General features: G+C 40.6%; 1 protein-coding gene across 2 annotated transcripts in view; it reads left to right on the forward strand.

Moving 5' to 3' along the window:
- Positions 1–23,874, forward strand: part of for (cGMP-dependent protein kinase for) — a 261,102-nt gene that overhangs the window by 101,494 nt on the left and 135,734 nt on the right. The window contains exon 1 of one of the 2 annotated variants that reach the window (XM_083141469.1): positions 22,868–23,784. The exons of the other annotated variant lie outside the window; for it this stretch is intronic. Within the exon in view, the coding sequence (XP_082997595.1) occupies positions 23,064–23,784 (721 nt within the window). The 5' untranslated portion in view covers positions 22,868–23,063. Of the gene's footprint in view, positions 1–22,867; positions 23,785–23,874 lie in introns of those variants that run through there. 2 annotated transcript variants of the gene reach the window in all.

Raw genomic sequence — 23,874 nt, forward strand, 5'->3', positions numbered from 1 at the left:
ACTCAGAATATTTTTTCAGTACTTATAACTTGGAATCTGTACTTCACTAGTTTGCAAATAATAACACATATGTGCATTTATTAATCAATAAAAGTTACGTAAATCATCTTACGGACTAAATTTCGTAACATCCTCACACAAATTAAGTGTTATAAATATCAAGTGTAAACACACATCAACTCATTTTCTTATATATAAGAAATGGTACTTTGCAATGAATATGGAAACTAATATGCTAACTTCATTGTCATAAAAGTCTATAAAATTCTCTTGATCATTTGATCATTCTATCATTCGACCTAAGAATAAATTTATCTTTCTTACTTCACCTTCTCTCTCACCAATTAGTAATTAATCACGTGCAGCTCATGCTTTGAGAAACGTGTCAGGAAATGCATGCTCATTTGGCATAATGCAGCATAGGCAATGTTAGTTTCAATACAAATGTCTAGCATAATCTTATGATCAATTCCTATAACTACTTATACTTAATAACTTGTAGCAAATGCAATGAATACAATATACATTCCTATAAAGATATGAACTAATAAACAAGCAATAATAATACGCTAAGCAATCCCAATCGATACTTGTTTATAAAGTAATAACTATAGCAGTACTGAAATACATTCTTCTAGCTACTACTAACTATTTTCTAGAATAACCCTTATTATTTACTTTCAAATCAAAATACTAAAATAATATGATTACCTACAAAATTAAATTACCTTCTATCTGGAATCTCCTCTCTCTCTTTTACTGACCGACTTACTGATTACCTTCTTTCCTATTCTTTCAAATTTATAGAATAAAAAAGTCTGTTCGCCAGTGAAGAACATGTTCCTTTAACAACTCCTAGAAAATAAATCTGAATTCCAAACAAAAACAAATGACACTTGTTCCAACTTTAAGTATAGTCATCTAGATCAGAAGAAATGTCCTTTCAAAATTATAGAGGAAAGCAATTTACATAATTTCCTTAAAATTAAAAAGCTAAATATGAATATCCTTATATTGAAAGATTAAAATAATATGACACTTAAAATATACTTTGATTATATTTAACTATGACACTTGGCGCAAGAATGCTATCTTTCGAGCCAGATGTTCTTGAAAGAAACTGTCACTAGGGTAGACATCCCCCTTTTTTTTTTGTCGCTGTGACCTTCACTCCGGCCACCCCAGCTGACTGACCATTCCTACCCTTCAGGGGGAGAAACAGAAACTTCTCCTCTTTTGCCTGAAAAGCCATAAACCTGGCCTTCTAGGACCGTGCTATTTCTTTACACACACAATAATAAAATAATAATAAACATCACAAATATAAAAGAAAGTAACTAATTATATAATAATCTTGAACATTTACTAGTGATATAGTACGTACCAACTGCGTTATATATATTTTTAACAACTAATAATCATTTCCTTGTCATGTGCTGTGAGTACGAGTGCGTTGTGAAAGAAAGAAAAACATTGACCTGCGAGGGATGGTTGCTAAAAGACCCTCTCTTCTTCCTTTCCTTTTTCTTACCAATGTACGATTCCAACACCTTTCTTCTTCCGAAACTTTAAATAAGTAAAACATTTGTAACGACTGGCAAATTTATTGGTGGACCCCTGACATTCTTAATCTAGTTTTAAAAGTAAATTTGCATTCGTTGACGCTGCATATAAGTAACTATAAATAATTTGAACTTTTAATTTTCACTGCCGAGTATACCTCAAGCAAAACAAAACAAATTACATTTATCTTATGACATTGTGCACTATCCAATGTGACTAATAATATACTCTTCCATTTGTGACATTAACATCGAAGCACATTTCAGCATGTAACTCATTCATCCTGAAATAAAAATCGTCGTATATACCCCCTATTCCAGTAAAATATCCCTTCTACTTAGCATCGTTCCTACCAGCGGAACTCGCACACAAAATAAACCCATCGCCTTCCTGGCGGACACAATAAAATAACCCTTCGCTCTCTGGCGGACACAATAATAATAATTACTCGCACTCTGGCGGTACTAATAAAACCAACTTCATCGCTCATTGTCGGACACAATAAAATTCTTCGCTCTCTCGCGGACGCAAAAAGTAATCGCTCTCTTAGCGAAACTAATAAAATATAATATCTACGCTCTCTGACGGACTCAATAAAATAACTTCATCGCTCATTGGCGGACACCATATAAAAACTTCATCGCTCATCGGCGGACACAATAAAATACCTTCATCGCCCATTGGCGGATACAATTAAATAAATCTCATCGCTCTCTTAGCGAAACTAATAAAATATAATCTCTACGCTCTCTGGCGGACTCAATAAAATAAACTCATCGCCTTCCTGGCGGGCACAATAAAATAAACTTCTTGCTTCTTAGTCACATCACGTCGTCTCACTTTAAACTTAAATTTCCTTGAATGTCACAGCATCACATTTGTCACATTACCTCAGCTTTCACAAATGAAAATGTGCACACATTTCTTAACTTTTAACCAAAGTTCACTTTTTCATGTACTGAATATTTCCTTTTTCACAGCGTTTAATTATCATACTGTTGGATTACGGGTCACCACTTAATAGGTTAAATCTTCATTCATCGTATAAACTGACGTATGTTAGATAATTTTTACTCATTAAACACATTACAACACTCTCACGTACACTCACTATCAATTAAACAAAACACCTTAATCACTCACTGAATATCACTTTTCACGAAACACATTAAGCATTTAATTAATTTCACTGATGAAATAACGCAATTGGCACAGAAAAAAATTTACACTAAGCTTAACTGTCATTTTATAACATATTTACATCTCAATTGTTGGCTCCTCCATTATGACTGAAATGGGCGGGTCCTTTGGTAGTTTAATAAAGGCCTATTTCTTGCGGGATCATTACCATGGAGTGGTCCACCCGATGCGTTTTCAGATATGGGCGGTTTCGTAGGCGCACTCACTGTTGCTTGCCTATGGTTATAGATACCACCGCGATCAGCCTCGTGATTTCTTTGTGGAGGGTTGGGTCGCCGCTCTCTCGGGGGACTCTCATACCAATGCAAATCGTCCCATCTCCTTGTCCTAGTCCACCTGTTATGTCCATCGGTTCCTTTGATATTCCTCAAATAATACCTCCTTTGCCCAATTGAACAATTCCGAATCTTCATGTGACTGACATGTTGTTTGACACCAACTTTACCTATCTCGCAGTCGAGTAATGCAAACGTATTTGGAGTTTCTTCCTGCAAGCAATAGTAAGGGTCTTCGTAGGTATCACAATATATCTTGGTTCTTTGATCTAGCAAGCTACTCGAGTAATGAGTCTGCGAGAAAGCCAGAGCAAGCTCTCGCATCTCAGGTCTGTATGACCACGTTTGGCTTTGTTTTGCTTTTCTTTGGTTCTTTCGAATTTCATTATTAGTCTTCGTTAGTTCCATCCTTACTTCCCTCACAGAATTATCACTATCATCAAGCTTCCCATTTACGCCTGGATTATCGTCCTTTCCCGCAATATTCTCATGCATGTCATTTATGTCACTTTCAATCCCTTTGATATTTTCGTTTTCATTGTCAATTTGCTTTTGCAGCCTATTTTCTAATTCCCCAATTTTTTCATTTTGTTGCTTAATTTCTTCACTTTGTTGCTTAATTTCTTCACTTTGTTGCTTAATTTCTTCACTTTGTTGCTTAATTTCTTCACTTTGTTGCTGAATAATTTCCTTAAGTGGGGAGACGGCTGCTTCGATTTGTTCCCTAATAAAAGTAGCAAGTTCGGCGTCCATGGCGCGAGTTCTGGGCATAACTAATGAATCATTAAAAAATGATTTTTCCTTAAGAGCAACAGTCAAAAAAAATTCCCTTTTAGTTAAACTTATAAAGTCACCACATCTCGCAAATTAATAATATTTAGGAATTTAGAAATTCCAATTGGGGTTGGGTCACTCCCTACTCTCATTCCTAACTTATCGCCTGTTTTATTCCTCTACATGCTGTGAGGATGACGCGCATGCAACACTCCCGAACAGACGGCAAATTAAGATCTGATCATGTTAATTGCAACGGTTCAATTTGATTAATTTAGGTCCCTGTTCAAGGGCATGGCCATATACAACAGATTTGGTGGGTTTAGTAACGGTCCGTTCCAGGATTCGGCCAGGGAAGCTAGGGGGATTTACGAGCCAAGAGCTCGACCTAACGTTACCTGGTCTTGTTTACCCGTTGCAGTTACCAATGATCAGATATTAATTTCTAAACCCTGCAGATAAGGGAAACAAACATAGATTTTAACATGTTTAATTAATAAAGACATAAACCTAACATACTTACACAAGAAAAAGGATACACTTGTTACACATGATTGGCACTTATCGCCACACACGATTGTACACTTATAACACAATACTGTCCCGGGTTCGAACTCTTATGCACACAATCTACCGTGTAAGTTACTCTATTCCAAGTCTCGTCACGCACTTTGGAGGATAATGTTCCTTTTCGAGCCTAGTCGCACACTGTTGGCGGGTACTCTCTATTTCCAGTCTCGTCACACACTGTTGGCGGGTACTCTCTATTTCACCAAAACTGTAGCTTTTTGTTGATCACGTGTCCCCCTGGCCCAATGAAATCGTTCGGCGTTGTTTTTACCAAACCGTGAGAACAGCATCTCCTGGTCATTCCCTGGACCCTACAGTTTCTGCCACATGTTACATAAATTAGTTCGGCGACGATGGACCGTGTCCAGTCGAAGGGATACAGGGCTGGCTCATTTGTCACTTCCCCCATTCCTTCGTCCTGGTCCCTTCTCGGCTGGGAAGAGAAGAGCCCACACAGGAAGAAACATAGTTCCCAACTTATGGAGCAACATAGAATTGCTATATGTTCTCAACGTCACAGGTCACCACGTCATGAACTTGGCCCATAAGCCTACAAGCTCATCTGAAGCCCGTGGCTAAACTAACAATTTTTGGGTTTTCCGAGCAACGCATTCAAATACTTTTGCCAACTAAATTTGTACAGTCAAATGCAAAGATAATACCAGGTAAATTTACCATCAACTGTTCATTCATTTTGTTATACACCCTGCGAGATTCAAGAACAAAACAAAACTGCAACACAGCAATCGACAAGATCTGCGCCAGCATAGGTGTAGTACATAGTACAGTGATCCATGAGTATTACCGTGCAAATTGTCCATGCAGAAGTTGTCAACAGCTTGTTATGAGTTTTCTCTTCGTTCTTGAAGCTCTTATTGGGTCAAATAAAGTGCATGAACAGGATGATGGACAATTTGCACGGTAATACTCATGGATCGCACTGTGCAATTGAGTTATATAAAACACGTAGCATGCATTGGGGTATTTTGGCAAAGGCAAGGGGAGAATCCCCCCCCCCCCCAAATCGGTTTCATCAAAATTTACATGTACTTTTGTTGACCTCCTGGTCAAATAAAGAGTAATATTTGTGAGTTTGCAAATGTGTTATTTAGCAAATAATCCTGAACGCTATTTTTATGCCCCCCCCCCTAAGTTAATCCGCAAGTTCGATTCTGACCACCCACGTAGCTTGTATATACAGATCGCAAGAAATTATTTATGCAGACTACTGTACAAGTTCAATTTTCATGGGTTATGTCAGACTTCTGTACTGTTTTGGATGGGAAATAAAATGAAAGAGCTGTGTAAGCTTTAGAAGGAAACTGAGCCCGTACCTTACTCCATATCCTGCTAAAAATTGCCGCATATAACGCCAGAGCACTGGCGTTCTGAAGGTGGGAGTTGATGGGGCTGCCACTCCCAACGAAATTTTGGAGAAAATGAAAATTTTCAGTTAAAGCAGTAAAAAACTCTGGGAAAACCAAAGTGGAAAATGCAAATCATCTAATTACGAAATATTTTAAAGTGTATCTCGCTCCTACTTTGAATGCAACTATGTGATATCCACTTTTACAATTCCAACCCCCGCCCAAAAAAGGAAAATCATGCCTATACGCTAGTGCGCCAAAGCATTTGCTCTTGAATTTAGTATTTAAAAGCATATTAGTTTTATAAACTTCTGATTTTATCTTTAGAAAACATTCTCATTGCCTTACAAGGTTCTTTCAGAGCAGTGGCGTATTGACGGTTTTATACCTGGGTCTGTTTGGAGGTTAGGGAAGAGTGTGATGAACCAGCTGTCTTAATGTCGTTATTGCAATATGATATTGTTGTTCATTTTTCAAAAGCATTTGAATCCCGTGAGTTAGGAATACCGATAGTGAAACATGGATAGACGAAACAAAATACACACCGTACACAAAACAAAAACCGAGCTTTACTAATCCTTCAACATTCGTACAATACAGAATGTACATTGTATAAAACACATCGTAATACTAAATTCGTTGACCCTGAACTGATTCAACTCTATCCTAATGAACAACACCTTAAACAGCTAAGCTTAGATTTGGTTCAATATGTACTGTACAACCTCAGTCACGACAAAAGCTTCAATTAATGTTGGTTGATTTCAATACATACTGCTAACCTTAGTGCAGTCGGTATTAGGCAAATTGTCCATCAGTATTCTCATTCAATTTTCTCTTACACGCTTCATATTTTTAAAGACTGGAATTCCACTCATGTTGCCAATTTCTTCGTTGGCGTTTTCTTTCGATTCTTGAACCTCGCATTGCGTAAAACAAAGTGACTGTACACGATGACGAACAAGTTACGTGGTATTATTTGTGCATTCCACTGTACAAGGCCAAATTGTGGATTTTTTTATATTGATGAAAGTTAAATACAGCGTAGTGCTATGCATTAATTTTATAATAGTAGGGTCCACTTGGAATATAGGCAAAGTAAAAGGTTACTGACGAATATGACGATCCTTATCTCTATATGCATGTCGATTTCTATCTTAATGATGTCATTGGTGGAACAACTCAAGCGGAGAATGTTCATTGTCCAACTTACACACATGACAGCCATGATTTGCACTTGTCCAGTATGATCTCAACGTTACACTGACCAAGTTTATTGTTGGTCTTTTATTGCAAATGACAACTCTCTCCTCTGCTGTCATACTTCTTGTGGGAAGTAGGTTATTCACGTTTCTGGTCGAGGCGAAGCCTGGGGCATTGCCACATCGGTTGCAGCTTTCCCTACCGCCCAAAAGACTCTCTGGGAGAATGAATACCTCTTTGAGAATGAATACCTCTTTGAAAGTGCAGTCCGTGCTACGCCCTGCAATTGCGTGTGCTGCATAGGAATTCATCTCCAACCCACCTAGTCATAGGGCAAGGATCACGACCTTGCAATGCTTAACTTAAGGAGAAGCGGCACAATCAAGAAGTTATGACGAGAACTGTATTGCGAGAACAAGTAATACAGTTATGTAATTATTTTCCCATGGTTTAAAATTTCAACGACATAAAAGATCATTGGCATTGTAACAAAGAGACTATTTGAACTTTTAACGCATCGCATTGCTGTTATGCAGTTTTCTTCGATCTCGGAATTAATAATTTCTCTTTGTAGTTCTGCGTGACAGGCCCGTAAAGGTTTGCATTATAACGAACACCAAAATTGGGGAGCGCAAAGAAGATGTGTAATGAAAATTTGCCAACTAAATAAGTGTTTTTCTACAAGTATTGATTCCGAGTTTTATCAAAGAACTAAATACTTCCAAAGATTATCATCAACCAAAAATAAGAAAGTTGTATTTGGTTACAAGTATCAAAACGAATTCATAGTTGAAGACGCAAACTTTGTTTTTCTTCCTCTCTCTCTCTCTCTCTCTCTCTCTCTCTCTCTCTCTCTCTCTCTCTCTCTCTCTCTCTCTCTCTCTCTCTCTCTCTCTCTCTCTCTCTCTCTCTCTTTTCACATAACTAATGGAGATCCAAATATAAAGTAAAGCATATTCCAAATCGAGTCTGTGGAATGGCCACATCACAAATAAGCTTCTTTCATAATACCAAGATCCTTTTGACGTTTTTATGCGTTCGACGTAATGTTGGCAAATGGTGTAGTAATTTCCTGTCTGATTTGCTGTGATAATAACTGGTTTTTGAATTTGCATTTTCATTACTAAATTCAATTTACTTGATTAATTGCTGCCATATCAACACTATTCACACTTATTCAAATTTCTTTTTAACATGACAATATTGGCATCATAAGAAATATTTCGTAACAGAATATTTTGATTTCTTAAGACTAGATGTAATGTAAGGTCAGGAAAAAACAGAAAGACGAAGAAACTATGTTTACATGATTTAAATAAATGAATCACCAACTAAAAACAAACCTATGTTGCAAATTAATCTTTAAATCTCGCAAGAGTATTATCACCAATATTCTAAATGACATAATGTAAAATCAATCAAATTAATTTCATTTACAGTCAACCCTTATGCCAACAAATATTTTGATCGAGTTTTGAAGTAAATTGCTTTCTGTAGGTATTATAGCGAGAATCAAGGAAATGTTTGTTAAATTTATAAATTATAAGCACGTTACTTTCATTTTTTATATTCTCAAAATATATTGTAATTTAATCTTGTAATCATTAGTCTAAATTCTATTTCTCGAAGTGTCTTTTTAGTTCGCTCGCAGTGGGTTACTCATTGCCCGTGGAACGTTCAGGAGAAGAGTGGAGAGGGAGATTGCCCCCAAAAATGTCTACAAAATGATATCATTCCAGCCTAGATATATATATACACGATTAAAGGATCAGTTCTCTCACGATGTCTGAAACGAACAGAAAGAGGTCAGTTGACACAGCAGTTCGAATAACCGCCCTCCTTCCTTTAAGACTATTTCAGATACAAGCCACAAGCGACATGTGTCGCGTCCGCTTGTCGCTTCAGTGGGAAATATCCCTAAAACTAGGTCTTGAATCACCTTGAGAGAGCGCCTCAAACTCACAATAAATTCAATGAACCTAGCAGGCGAAAACTAAAAAAAGGGGTGATCCGATCACAAAGAGAAGAGGACCGAAAGCTGCAAGACCGTTCTTGAAGCGAACATCGTTCAAGAATGTCTCGCAGTTAATCTTGAAGCCATAGGCTTGCGCAGACCCTCTGCTTAGGGGGTGTGGGGGCAAAAGCCTTGATGAAAATTCAGTCGAGAAAGAAAAACCTTATTTCACCTCACAGCTTTAATTTTATTGTGTGTGTGTGTATCTATATATATATATATATATATATATATATATATATATATATATATATATATGGGTGTGTGTGTGTGTGATTCAGCAACATAGAGGCAGCATAACTAGCATGTTTGAATGTTAATAACAAGAAATTTGCCAGAGAACGAAGCGGCATAGTTCATTTTCTTTCAGAGTTATAATGTAATTTGATAACAGCGATAAGATTCCTCTACACTAAATTTCTAGGTGAAAGTATATTAATATAGAGGCGTGGACGTCTGGAAGGGAAGGATGGATGGCCACACCTCTTCCTTAGAGAAAGAACGTCAACCTAAAAGTATATATATTTCACACGTTTATTTTGATTTCAGCCACAATAATTTACATTAATTATTATGATGGATAATTTCAAATTCAAGTTGTGTTTTCTTTTAGGGGCAACATTATTATCGGAGTAATATACCTCGTTTACTCTATGGAAAATACCTTACTTGCCTCTCCGTAGAAAAAAAAATCTGCGGACGTCAATGATTAGAGGGGGCCATTTGTTATTTAAACAAGTTTTTTAACGCTAGAAGCTCCTATCTTGATTCATGAAAAAAGCATATAAAATAACTTGACGTGTTTTATTTTGCTATTTTTATAATGCTAAGGAATTTTAATAGTATTTGTCACTTCTCATTTTTGTGCGCCCCTGGACTTGCAGACCAAAGGCTATAGCCTAGTGGAAAATCCCCCCAAATCGTGTCAATTCGCAATACAGGTTGCGGGTTTTGTCGGATTTGATGCAAAGAAGAAAGGAGCAGAGTGACGTTAGCTTGTTGTGTTTTCCACTTACTGTGAAACCTCCAGCTGTGAGGTGCATCAATATATTCCAGTGACAGCGCATGACCTGGAAACTGGATGCGGCTTCATTATCATCCAGCAGCAGCCGAGAGATGACGCTTGTCACTTTTTCTCGCCGTGACCTCGAAACATCCTCTACTTTCCTCGCTGGTGGGTTTCGCGTCAATAACCTCTCCTTCGCCTGATGCTGTGTGGAGGGTACCCTCACATCTCTAACCTTATTATTGGCAGGGAAATGTTTTTTTCTTTTTTTACTTGAGCTCATGTTCAACTTGATTTCTTCACTATCAATCGTTTAGTCCGGTGCATCCAGAGCTTTCATTTTACATTTACGAGTGAGAGTCAAAAGAAAACAGCCTCTCCGATGGCGTCGTGGTAACCTCGTCGCCTTGTAATGAAGGGGTCTCGGGTTTGATAGCCGGTTCGGATCTCACTTTAAACTGTACGTCCAGTCCCGATTAGCCTTTCAGTGCATAATGTGGACATAAAACGAAAACTGAAATGAAAACAATTTTTTTTTGATCCAGTAGATGTCTGCATGTAGGGTTGCAAAAGTTTGTTACTTTTTACCATAGACCAACCTATTGTTGGTCTAGATATATTTTCAATCGGATCTACCCGAAGGCGTAGTGCTAACGTCATTAGAGTTAGAATTTCTTTATTCATGGACGAAGTTAAGCCTGTGGCTGCTCTACCACTTAACCCGCAAAATCTACTACAGTAAAACAAACAAAAATACAATACTATTATAACATAAGTATTCCATTACATTTATCGCTTCTAAATATTTCAGTAATTAACACCATGTAAAGATAAAGACAATTTTACTCATTCCCACAATTCAAAATGTTCGTCTTGGGTTCAAATCTGCTCATTTTTTTGTTTGTTTGTTTGTTTTGATTTCAACATAAGCATGCTGAATCTAGTCATGTCCCTGCTCATCTAGAAGTACTTTTGTTACTACCTTTTTTAAAGCTGTTATCATCGCATCGAAGGGTACCGGGTCCGATACTCGGTGAAGTACACTCATGTTCGTATAAAGTGGCACATACTTCAACTGGTCAACACTACAAAATGTGCCATTTCATGTGAACAGGAGTGTACAGTCACCGTCAATAAAAATGAGACACCTAGATCCCTACAATGCGTTAGGTGTGTTGCCTAAATGAACGGCGATAAGTGGATTTTAATACCAAATTTTGAATGGCATGTTCTACCACCGCCATAAAGTTAGGCAACACACATAACGGCTTGCAGAGAAAAGAGTATCTTAGAATTCAGGTGTCCCATTTTTATTGGCAGTTACTGTACGCAGTGAATTCGGTTCCCACTTTAAGCCGTAGGTCCAGTCTTGATTAGATTATCTGTGCATAAAGTGAATTAGAACAAAAACCATATACATGGTGCCTCATAAGCAATAGTGCAAACTGACACAGGTGAAAGTACACGATAATAGAAGCAAAAAAGTCTCAGTAAACATGGGTCTGCGAACGAGCCGTTTTCGAGATAACGCGAATGTGTGGTTACAAGCCGCCACTGACTTCATTGTTTGTAAACGTCGTCCTAGTTGGTAAAATGCTAGTAATGTGTGCTAATGTGTGATTACAAGCCGTCACTGATTGCATTTTGTAAACACCGAGTGCTTTACTCCTTGCGCTGTCCGAGGTTTGCTCTTTGTTTACAAAACAGAACATTTCCGAGAGGTGGCGTTGTAATCAAACAGAACATTTCTGAAGTCAGTGACGGCTTGTACCCACACATTCGCACACATTATTAGCATTTTACCAACTAGGACGACGTTAACAAACAATTAAGTCAGTGGCGGCTTGTAATCACACATTCGCGATTATCTCGAAAACGGCTCGTTTTACTGAGACTTTTTTGCTTCTATTAACGTGTACTTTCACCTGTGTAAATTTGCGCTATTACTTTTGAGACACTCTGTATATATTTCAAGTCTGAGTTAGTGCCTGTAAACCTCACGTCCAGTCCATGCAAAGGTCTTTCCGCCCACCTGCCTTCGAACTGAGGCCGTTGTCTTTTGCCAGTAGTAAACTTGCTGGTGTGATAAGCATATGTTGAATTTTCATTTGCCGGTCAATGTCTATAAGTTTTAAGCTTCCAGAGTGCAAGACACCACTGCTCTTCGCTGGTGCAAGTGCGTGTGGAAGAAGCGTTTTGAAGCTCAGTATTGCAGCCTTCATATCGTTTTGTAAATACGACTTAACAGTTGATACCTCGTGTAAATTTGAGCTGTATATAGTGTGTCGTGTAAGTTTTGACACTTTTAAGGTTTTCATTTTACTTCCATATTCCTATGGATAAATATTCGCGGTTTATAGGGTATATGATCTCTAACCTTGGTGGTGTGTATGGTCCAAGACGAGTTGTGCACGTGACACCTGTTCGTGAATGAATATGGTTGTCTTGTTCTGGTCTCCAATTGCAAAGTTCTATCTCGGCCTCATCTCCAGTTACAGATACTTGCTTTGTTTCATTATAATTTCTGACTGCGTGGCGGATTGGTTAGCACAGCATAATATAGAGCCCCCGGCCTGAGCATTTGTGTTCTTTGTGACTATCCCTTTATCAATTTGATCATATCATCACTCATCGTCTCGATTCGCCAAAACTGGCAGAAAATCGACGCTAAATAACAAAAATAAAATTAATATATCGATTTCTAAATCCCCCTTCTCTCTTTCTCTCTCTCTCTCCTTCCTCGAATCTTCGCAATTGAATCTAGGACAATTGCGATGAAGTCAAAATCACTGACAATTGCGATGATTTTGATGGTGAAGGTCATTTTTCAAATTGATGGTAGGACATTTGCGACGATCAGGACCTAACCTAACCTAACCAAAGGCGCCACAGAACTAATAATGCTGTAGAAGGTTGGAACAACAGAATAAATAGGTGGCTTGGAAGACTCCATCTAAAATTCATGACGTTCTGGCCTGCCTCAAGAGCCAAGCAGAAGACACCAACATCCAGTACATGCGGATGGAACTTAATCTAGAAGGTCAGAAAAGGAAGAAGCGTGGCATTAAAATCGACGAGAGAGTTGCAAAGTGCATTCATAGTACATATGAGAAAACGGGTCACTTCAAAAGGTGTATGTTGGCTCTAGCCCATGTTCAAAAACTTGATTCAACCAAATTCACAGCCGACAATATCAATTGTACAGGGTGTTAAGTCACCCTTCAATTTGATAGAAGAATTAAAATGTCATCGCATTTGTCCGGCTAACTTCGCAATTACGTTAAAGCCCTGAAATTATGTATTTCACTGATATAATTTCATTTCAGTCACAACAATGTGCTTGAATTATTACAAGGGACTGATAATTACTAGCAACACTGGTACAAGTCGTCGAAGAAACACGTTATAATAAGAATTATACAATGTTAAAGTAAAAGGAAAGAACAACAACAATGTTTTCTTGTTCTAACTGAAAGGAAACAGACTACTATCTGATTTTGCATTGCCTTCAATGCCCAGAAATAAAGATGATTTTTCAACTTCCGAGCCATAGTCATTAATTTTGGACCAATGCATTAAGTGACTGTCCAGTCCGTCTGATCTTTTCTACCTCGTTGCATTTTGTTTGTCTAAGATAAGTCATTGTGTGAACGTCATTGTTCCATATCGTCTCTGTCCTCGTTTGTTTGTTCAGACAGTGTTTCCGGTGCAAATCCAACGTGACAGTGCTTTATCTTTTGTTAACGAGCCACTTATCCGAAGTAAAGAATGAGGAGAAACATTCTATTGCCAGAATGTCAGTAGCACCAGGTCCTAGATTGTAATGTTGGTCAGAACTTGCCTTTGCGTCGAGAATTTTCAAACCATTATGCAGTAAGAGGGTTTCTCTGGAAGAGCAAAATTTTGTTTGTCAAGATATTGTTGTCACAACCAGGCACGTAGCCAAGGGGGCTCGGGCGGCTAAAGCCCTACCCCGAAATCCTACAAATATCTAATTTAAATAGTGTATAGTGGTAATTAATTTTACTGCCTTAGCAGGAATAAACATTTTCTATAGGGTGGATTAAAGACGGACACCATTCTGCAACTGACAAACAGCAGGCTCTTTTCCGCTTGTTTTCATGGCATAGTGTTGATATATATATTAAAGTGTTCACAAGAAGCATGTAGGTAGGGTGGATGAACGTTAAGTTTGAACCTGAGCAATAAAAATTTGGTCAAATTTTCGGTGTTATTAGTTCGATGACTCTATTTTGTGTATGAGTTTAGGTTTTCTTAGAATGTAAACATACTTAGTGTTTCTAAATTACGTTTAAATGTTATCATAGATTTATAATGACGAAAGTTGGAACCAATGTTACAAGGTATGTACTTAGAAACGCAAGGCAATAGTTCAGTTTACTTTCTGATAACATACACAAGTATGCCTTTGACAAAAATGACTACTACCCGCAATGAAATCACAAATGCACCATCCCCCCCTCCCCCAAAAAGCAAAAAGCTTAATTCGCACAGTGCCTAAGAGGATTTATACACACTGCTACTGATTACAACATGCATAAAATATTAATGAGGAACATTGCTTTTCACCAACTGGACTTAACATCCTAATTATAAATATTTATATTATTATTGTTGTTATTACTTGTGAGGCATTTGGTTCGGACCCCTCGCGAGATATATTTTCTTTCCAGATACTTGCCTGGAATAACTATAGAAGCTTACTTTCGGGAAGGGGTTCATTGAGAAATTCCCAATCTTGGAAACTGAAAATTACTCCCGAGGGAGTTGGTAATTCTGAACCCCCAACCCCTCCTGTGAATAATATGTAACACTAACCCGGTTCGATTTCCGGGGTGGTTGATGTAAGGTCTGAAGTTTTCCGAGCTTGTTTTGCATAAAGCGGCTCTAGAGTTCACCTTGTCTGTAAAATACGGGAGCCGAGAGTTTTGATTGAATTGAATTGTTGTTTTGAGTCCACTTTATGCACAGATAGGCTAAATGAGACTGGACTTACAGTTTAAAGTGGGATCCGAACCACTATATGTGCTTCCACCCGGCATCGAACCCGGTACCCCTTGATTAGAAGGCGACGGCGTTATCACTACGCCATTGTGGAGACCTCATCCCGGGTGGTAAAGCCGGCTGGAGCGTGGTGCTGATCACACTTTGAAGAAAATGTGTGGGACTCTGCCTCCACTTCTCGCTACGTCTCGCCACTGAGCAGTGAGCACGGGAAACCTTACACAAAGAAAGTGGTGATCATATTTATTTGGTGCAGAATAATTTTAATTTTTTATGTTTTTGTTGTTTCGCGTCGTTTTCTGCCACGTTTGGCTAATCGGGACGATGAGGATGGGTGATGAAATTGAAGGCACACTCACAATGAGCACCCACGCCCAGGCCTTGATTCGAACCCGGGACCCTGGCGTCGTAGCCCGCTGTGGTAACCACTCCGCCGGAGGAAATTTTTGTTGGGGCTGAAGACGACAACTAAAATACGCCACTGTTTCGCCTCGCTCCACTGTCCACCAGCGTTCATCATCTTCTTTTAAATATCCACAATGCGTTGGATGCAGTTTATTAACCTCTTGCGACTTTCAAATGGGCCGAAGGCGTTGCAGATGCATTCAACTTTCCAGGTTTCGTCCGCGTCTTCTGCTCGGTGCAGATATGCAAAATGGACGCTTGCATTTGGACGCGAGGTGAGCACCGTTTCTCACATGCCCATTGTCTTCAAACAAAGCTTTTCCACTCTTCCAGCCCGTAATGCTCCATGTAGAGAAAGGTACAGCCGGCAGCCGACGAGAAGATCGCTGAATGAAGGGAGACGGGGCACAGAGGGAAAGGGAGGGTCAGGTTCATTTGCAGAATTTAGGGGTGGTTGAGGGTGGTCGGGGAGAAGGAAGTCTTGTTTTCTTCTTGGCGGGTCATTGTCAAGCTGACGAGAATGTTCTGGCGGAAGAGCACCTCCCCCACGCGAAACAGTGGAGTCGCCTGGCAGTACGTCACACCTCTTCTGCCAGCGCTCTTCTCGTCGGCTGCCAGCTTGTACTGGACGCAGAGAGCACACCAGTGACGTAACACTTCCGTCTGGCGTTCCACTTCCACTTCTACTTCTCCAGGGCCTCCCCTCCCCTCCGCAAGCACTGGCGATCTCTCCCCTCTTCGCAGGTGGTGAGGGAAAATCCCTCGACGGAGGGAAATTTTCGGGAGGATTTGTAATAAGAGAAATTGGCCAGTATAATGTGGGTAGAAGCTAGTTGGACACCTGAGTTTACAGGTATCTTTGGCTTTTCTGATTCGTAACTGTGCTGGTAGGTAACTTCTGGAGGATTAAAGTTACCACACCACCAAATTTTAAGTGTGTATATGTGCTAGTTTCATAAGGTAAAGGTAAAGTTCCCCGTGCACACAGCACCATGCCATGAAGGCACATTTGGGGGATGTGGGGGTAGGCCCCACACATTCTCGATCTAGGCCATTTTGCAGGTGATGTGATCAGCACCACGCTTCGGCCGTCTTTACCTCCCAGGGTTGCCCCCAGGTATCCATTGATTTCAGGCTGGGTGAGCCCCAGAGCCGCTTTATGAGGGACAAGGCCGGAAAATTTCCGACCTTAGATCACCCACCCTGCGAATCGAACCCGGGTCTCCTGCGTGGCTGCCAGACGTCATACCGACTTTTCATTTTTTTTTTTTTTAGAAGAGGGAATACCTCTATTCGGCAGTATCCCCCGTCATTCACAGATTTCTCAAACTTTCAAACATGTCAATTTTCACTGTATTCTCGTTTTTACTCATTTTCGGACATACACAAACATCCAAGTCCTAGCCGGGATTCGAACCCGGGACCCCGCTAGACCGTTGTGATATTTTAACATCAGAAACACTGCTGTAAGTATAGGGGGCTCGGACTGAATGGACTACAGCCACCCCCCTGAACGTTTTTTTAGAAAATGAAAAAACGAAAGCATTAAAGAAATTGGAAAACCCCAAGGACGTCACAAAATCCATTAAAAATAACTACTTTTCTAAAATATTTTCCCAATCTTTCAAACTTGGACCTCTCACGACACGAGTCGATCGGGGACCGTTTCGACTTTTCTTTTTTAAGACACAGCGAAAAACAATTGTTGAAGTGCCACGTCTTTTTGTGTTTTCTCAATCTTTAGTTTTTTCATTGCACTGACGCTAGAAGCTTCGGGTTCGTATTAGGGGTGGCCAGATCCGGATCCTGGCGGATCCGAAATCCGGATCCGGTTGGTTCCGGATCCTTAGGATCCGGATCCTAAAAATTTTCGGATCCGGATCTGTGGATCCGGAATTTTCAGATCCGGATCCGGATCCGCGGATCCGGAATTTTCAGATCCGGATCCGGATCCGCGGATCCAGAACTTTCGGATCCGGATCCAGAACTTTCGGATCCGGATCCAGAATTTTCGGATCCGGATCCAAAACTTTCGGATCCGGTACTTTCAGATCCGGATCAGGTACTTTCGGATCCGGATCCGGTACTTTTGGATCCGGATCCGGAATTTTCGGATCCGGATCCGTTTTGCCATCCCACATGCGCTTCTTTGGAAAGTAAGAATGTGCTTATAACATATTGTTACCTGCTAATATACATATATATATAATATACATACACACACATATATATATATATAGTGTGTGTGCTCGCGTGCGCGGTTTGTAATTAATTAATACACTTACTTACTAGGGAGGTCTAAGTCTCCTCCTCCGATTTCCATGAAACTTGGCAGGTGTATAGAGCCCCCCCCTCAAATGTCAAGATGAGGAGAAATTGAAGTCCCGGAAACCACGTAAATATGGCATAGGAAGAAACAGGGGGCATACGGCCTCTCTATACACCTGTCAAATTTCATGGGAATCGGAGGGGGACACAGGGGTCAGATGATTCCCACGGCAATTTGTCCTAATCTTGACATTTGAGGGGATTTTGCCCCCTGAAACAGTATTTTAGCCGAAACAAAAAAACACGTATTTCTTCCTTTGGGCCCCTCTATACACCTGCGAAGTTTCATGAAAATCGGAGGGGAACACAGGGGTCAGATCCTTACTTCAATTTGTCCTCATCTTGACATTTGAGGGGATTTTGCCCCCTGAAACAGTTTTTAGCTCAAACAAAAAAACACGTAATTCTTCCTTCGGGCCCCTCTATACACCTGCCATGTTTCATGGAAATCGGAGGGGAACTCAGGGGTCAGATCCCCACTTCAATTTGTCCTCATCTTGACATTTGAGAGGAGGTTGCCCTCTAGAACAAATTTTTTTCCGAAACAAAAAAACACGTATTTCTTCTGCCAAGTTTCATGGAAATCTGAGGGGGACACAGGGGTCAGATCCCCACTTCAATTTGTCCTCATCTTGACAATTCAGTGGGTTTCGCCCTGTAAAACCGTTTTTTAGCTGAAACAAAAAAAAAACATGTATTTCTTCCTTTGGGCCCCACTATACACCTGCCAAGTTTCATGGAAATCGGAGGGGGACACACAAATCAAATGCCCACTTACATTTGTCCTCATATTGACATTTGAGGGGAGTTGCCCCCTAAAATCGTTTTTTAGCCGAAACAAAAAAAACACGTATTTCTTCATTTGGGCCCGTTTATACACACACCTACCAAGTATCATGGAAATCGGAGGGGGACACAGGGGTCCGATCCTCACTTCAATTTGTCCTCATCTTGACATTTGAGGGGGTTGTGCCCCCTAAAACCGTTTTTTAGCTGAAACAAAAAAAGCACTTATTTCTTCCATTGGGCCCCACTATACACCTGCCAAGTTTTATGGAAATGGGAGGGACACAGGGGTCAGATCCTCACTTCAATTTGTCCTCATCTTGACATTTGAGGGGGTTTTGCCCCCTAAAACCGTTTTTTATCTGTAACAAAAAAACACGTAATTCTTCCTTTGGGCCCCACTATACTGCCAAGTTTCATGGAAATCGGAGGGGGACCTTTAGATAACCTCCCTTGTTAGTCTTACACTTTGTAATTATTTAACACTACATATATTATAATGTTTTATTTTAATTTGTAAAACTGTAACTGTAGAACAATTGTATAATTTTTCTATAACATTTCTATCTTGTTATATGTGTTAAAGGTTTCATCCTGGAATGGAATGTCTCACATTTATGTGTGTTTTCATTTCCAATACATTCGAATGAATACATATTCGTTTCAATGGCATTTACAAAATCACTTCGGACATTTGTGCACGAGTGTGTTAGCCGATGCGTAGCAAAGTATTTTAGGAACAACACTTGAAAAAAATTCTTGTAGGACTAAGGTGTGGTAATATTATAATGGGATTGAGATACGAAACTCTTGGATCCGGATCCGGATCCAGATCCGAAACTTTCAGACCCGGATCCGGATCCGCGGATCCGGAACTCTCGGATCCGGATCCAGATCCGGAAATTTCGGATCCGGATCCGCGGATCCGGAACTCTCGGATCCGGATCCAGATCCGGAACTTTCGGATCCGGATCCAGATCCGGAATTTTCGGATCCGGATCCGGATTTCTCGGATCCGGATCCGGATTTCTCGGATCCGGATCCGGAATTTACGGATCCGGATCCAAGTAGATCCGGATTTCTCGGATCCGGATCCAAGCAGATCCGGATCCGGATCCAAACGGATCCGGATTTTTCGGATCCGGATCCGTTTGGCCATCCCTAGTTCGTATCTCGTCCTGTGCATGATTTCATCATATCTATACTCAAATTCATCGTCGCGATTAGCCACTAAGCGACTCTAAATAACAAAATCAAATCACTTGGAGCTGAAAATATGATGACGATAAATATAGCTAGGATTTGTATGTAATTGCATATTCTATTCCTTTCTACAGAGCTTTCCCTGACATTCGCTACGAGACTCGGTTCAAGCGGCCCGGCATCAGCGATTGTCTTTCCCGGTGAACAGGTCCGCGACAGTCGGTAGAGTCGGCTATTCAAATTACAGTTTTCATATTGTGTACTAACCTTGACTACAGAAGTTGTTGAAGATGATGTCCCTCTGCTGCAACACATTCCTGGCATCTCCGAAGGAAATTGGCATTTACACGTGCAAGTTCGTCTACTGTAATTCTCGTACAATACTCTCCTTTAACTCACGGATGGTGTGCGGATTGTCTTTGTATACTTAATTTTTTAGATTTCCCAATTTTCATTCGAGGTTTAATATAGTGGTCCTATGTGGAACGGGAACACCAGGAAATTTCGTTCCAAAACGTCGTCGCACTTCTCCACAATTCCTCTTTCCGAAGAAACACTCGACAAGATAAATCCTTTGTTGTAATGTAAACTTTTGTGGTGCCATATTAAGCCACAATCTCCAACACACGGACACGACACAACACAACTTCCGAGGGAGGATTATACTGGCGTCAGTCTGCAACGTCAACAGAAAGGGAAAGAGAGCGAAGGCAGGAAGAACGAAAAAAAAAAACAGTCTGTAGCGTGCGACTGTCGCGAACCCGTTCACCGGGAGAGACAACCGCTGATGCCGGCCGCTTGCCGTCGAGTCTCGTAGCGAATGTCAGGGAATGCTCGTAGATACATACCTTGAACACGAAAATGTCAACGAATTATGTAACTGACATCGTTTTCTATAAGTTTTATGCTACATATTTTTACATATTTGTCAGGATATTACATATTTTACATATCTGCTAATTTACTTTACATAAAACAACATATTTCGGCATTTTTTTTCCTACCTTGATTCTTTTTCCTATATTTTCGATCTCTGAAACATGATGAAGATAATTTGTATCTCATGTGATGTAATATTTTCTAATCAATGAGATTCATAGTGCATACGGTCACCTAGTATTGACTGCCAAGTCGAAAGGCTGAAGAAAAAGAATACTGGAACTGTTATTTATCGAAACATGCTGCAGTTCTCTCCGCTCCCCTTTCTGGTTACATATTTCCGTTTCGCTATTAGGTGTAGGCAAGGCACCTAGAAACTTGGCATGGGTGGACAAGAAAGCTGCTTTCCTGTACGTAGCGAGTTACACAATATGTTCCCTTGTACAAAAAAGTATAAAAATAGCTATATATTTTCATTCCATTGTTTTTTCTGTACTTTTTTTTTTTTACAATTTGTTTCGAAAGTTACGAAGAGCTCTCGTACATATTTACATATTCTACAATAATTTGCGATGTGAAAAGTAATTAATAATTCACAAAATTGGTTTCTTAAATTAGTGCACGTTGCTGTGCTTTTTTGAGTTTACAGATTTGATACAAACTTTAATTTGAACAACTTATGTCTTTGAAATTACGTTGAATATGTTCAAATAAAATAAACATCTAGCAGAATTCTTAAAATTACTTAATTAATAATTCGATTATTATTAATATTACATATTCTATGATAGTACATATTTACCTACATATTCTTTTGATAATACATATTTATGTACATATTTTGTACTTTGATATTACATAAAACTCCGGGCTCTAATGATAAAGTACCAAATACTTCCCTGTACATTACATGAATGAACGCACAAGAGGAAGGACTTCACACATTCTTATAATCTCCATTAATTACAAGAAAGGTGATGTGCAGTAGCACACTCAGGCAACCTTTAAAATTACCGTTCAGGTACACATTGATGGGAGGCTAGGTAAGCCCCAAAGTAGATTATCATAATAATAACAGCAACAACAATAATTACAATGAACATTTTCTCGGGTTGTCGATGAGCATGGATAGATTTTCCAGTGAGTTCAAGTGAGTTCAAGGGTGTCCCAGATAATATAGGTGTCTCGGGTTGATTGATTGATTTCGTAATTTTACGCCGCTTTTTTACAACTTTTGGCTAATCGCGACGACACCCATGCCCAGGCCGGGATTCGAACCCGGGACCGCTGGTGTCGCTATGCTAACCACTCCGACACGGAGGTCGGCGAAGGCACATAGGGGTATTGAAGGCATGGCCCCACACATTAATGATCTCGGGCATTTTCTTGAAAGTGACGTTAGCAGCACCACGATCCTTCCCCTCAGGTTAGCCTCAGGTATCTATCACACCAAAACGACAAGCAACACGGCGGTTTCACATGGAAGCGACAAACGACACTGGCACCTCCAGTCTGTAAAAAAAAAAGTTCACTCCGCATGCGCGACAACCAGGCCAAGTCGACATGTTACATGAAGTTGAGAAAACGACCCGGTCAGAGCGATAGGCAAGCGACATCTGCAGCTTGTGGCAATTCGGTACAAAATATTGCCTGTATTTTTGAAGGTTGGTTTCCATGCGACACGTGTCGCCTGTTCCGTGCCGCTTCGGTCTGAAAACTTACTTAAGGTACAGTCAGCGGCAAAAAAAAGGGACGCCTAGATCCGGAAATGCTTTCTCCCCTGCACGGCGTTATGTGTGTTGCCTAACTTTACGGCGGTGGTAGAAGTAGGCATTGAAAAATCGTTATTAAAAGCCACTTATCGCCGTAAAGTTATGCAACACACATAACGCCGCGCAGATGAGAGAGCATTTCAGGATCTAGGCGTCCCATTTTTATTGCCGCTGAATGTACAAATACAAACCTGTATTTTTTTTATTTCTTATTTTAACGTTCTTTGCAGAAGAGCGAAGTAAAAGAAACCAAATCAACCAATTACCCTAATTATTTGGTCTGGAAGATTGTTGTTTTGGAGCGAGAACCCTATAATCATCAGATAATTTTGTTTATGTGAAATTGCGGACGCCCTGTCCGATGTTTAGGGCCACTCGCATTAGTTTTCTTACACGAGGGAAATTTTGGAGAGGAAAGGGAAATTTTACCAGCTGTGAGGGAATTTCTGTCGCAGCGCTGGGCGAGCAAGCGAAGGCGAGAGCAGTCTGCGCGCTGTCTCCACCGGACGAGGAGGCAGTGAGGTCTTTGTCGGCGAAGCGGGAACGAAAGTGAAGTGTCAAGCGCAGGATGCGTGCTGAGTGGGATTCCCAGAAATATTGCTCAGCGTATGCTCACAGTGTCGCCGGGAATGTTGACGGCTTAGTGTAGGTGGAGATGCATATCAATTTTTTAGCGCCGTGTGTTGTTGGAGCATGAGGCACTACCCTGGGCGTGCAGTGGAAGAGCATAAAGTCACCGAAACTCCGAAGGAAATGGCGCCGTGGTTGTCGGGTACGTTGAGCAGACGGTTCCTCAAGAACCAGCAGGCCAAGGAGGACGCCGACGCCGTGAAGAGAGACAAGAGCAGTCGCGATGCGTTGACGAGTGTGGGTAGGATGGGTGTGTACAGTGCGAACTGGCTAGATCCATGGGAAGACGAGGACAGTGCCTGGGACACCCCGAAAGGCAATCGCAGGGACGAGATCAACAAGGCTAACATCAACAGCATAAGGACATGGACCTTGTCCAGGCAGAAGAATCACTCTAGTCGCGTGTACCATGACTGGGACTGGGACGCCGATTGGGAGGGGACGGTAAGGAGAGGTAGCGATAAGGCACTTAGGAGACTGGAATCTTTCTCGTCCTCATCTTCCACGCTGTCCAAAAGCAGCAGCAGCAACGCTAGCAGCGGAAGCAGGAAGAAGATCCAGCCTAGTTGTACTATTAGTGAGGAACCTTCGTACGTGAGGAACGGTGTTGGTTCTAACGAATCTAGTCAGTGTGATGTACTGAGCAGTGCTCAAGAGGAGTTCCTAATCCCGAGGCCCAAGCTGATCGTTCCAGTGCACACTTATGGCAGGAAACGCCGGACTGGAAATCTCCATGTGCAGAGCTGTGAAGGTTACGGTGGTCGGGAGGAGTCTCCACAACCTGGTGAGTAACTGGAGAACAGTTTTCGTTGTAGTAGTTTCAAGTTGGGATTTGGTCGGTTGGATTTCGATCCAGTGGCCAGCTTCCTCTGGA

This window comes from Lepisma saccharinum, chromosome 20, assembly GCF_977018435.1.
Source record: "Lepisma saccharinum chromosome 20, izLepSacc3.1, whole genome shotgun sequence".
In the NCBI taxonomy this organism is placed as follows: Eukaryota; Metazoa; Arthropoda; class Insecta; order Zygentoma; family Lepismatidae; genus Lepisma; species Lepisma saccharinum.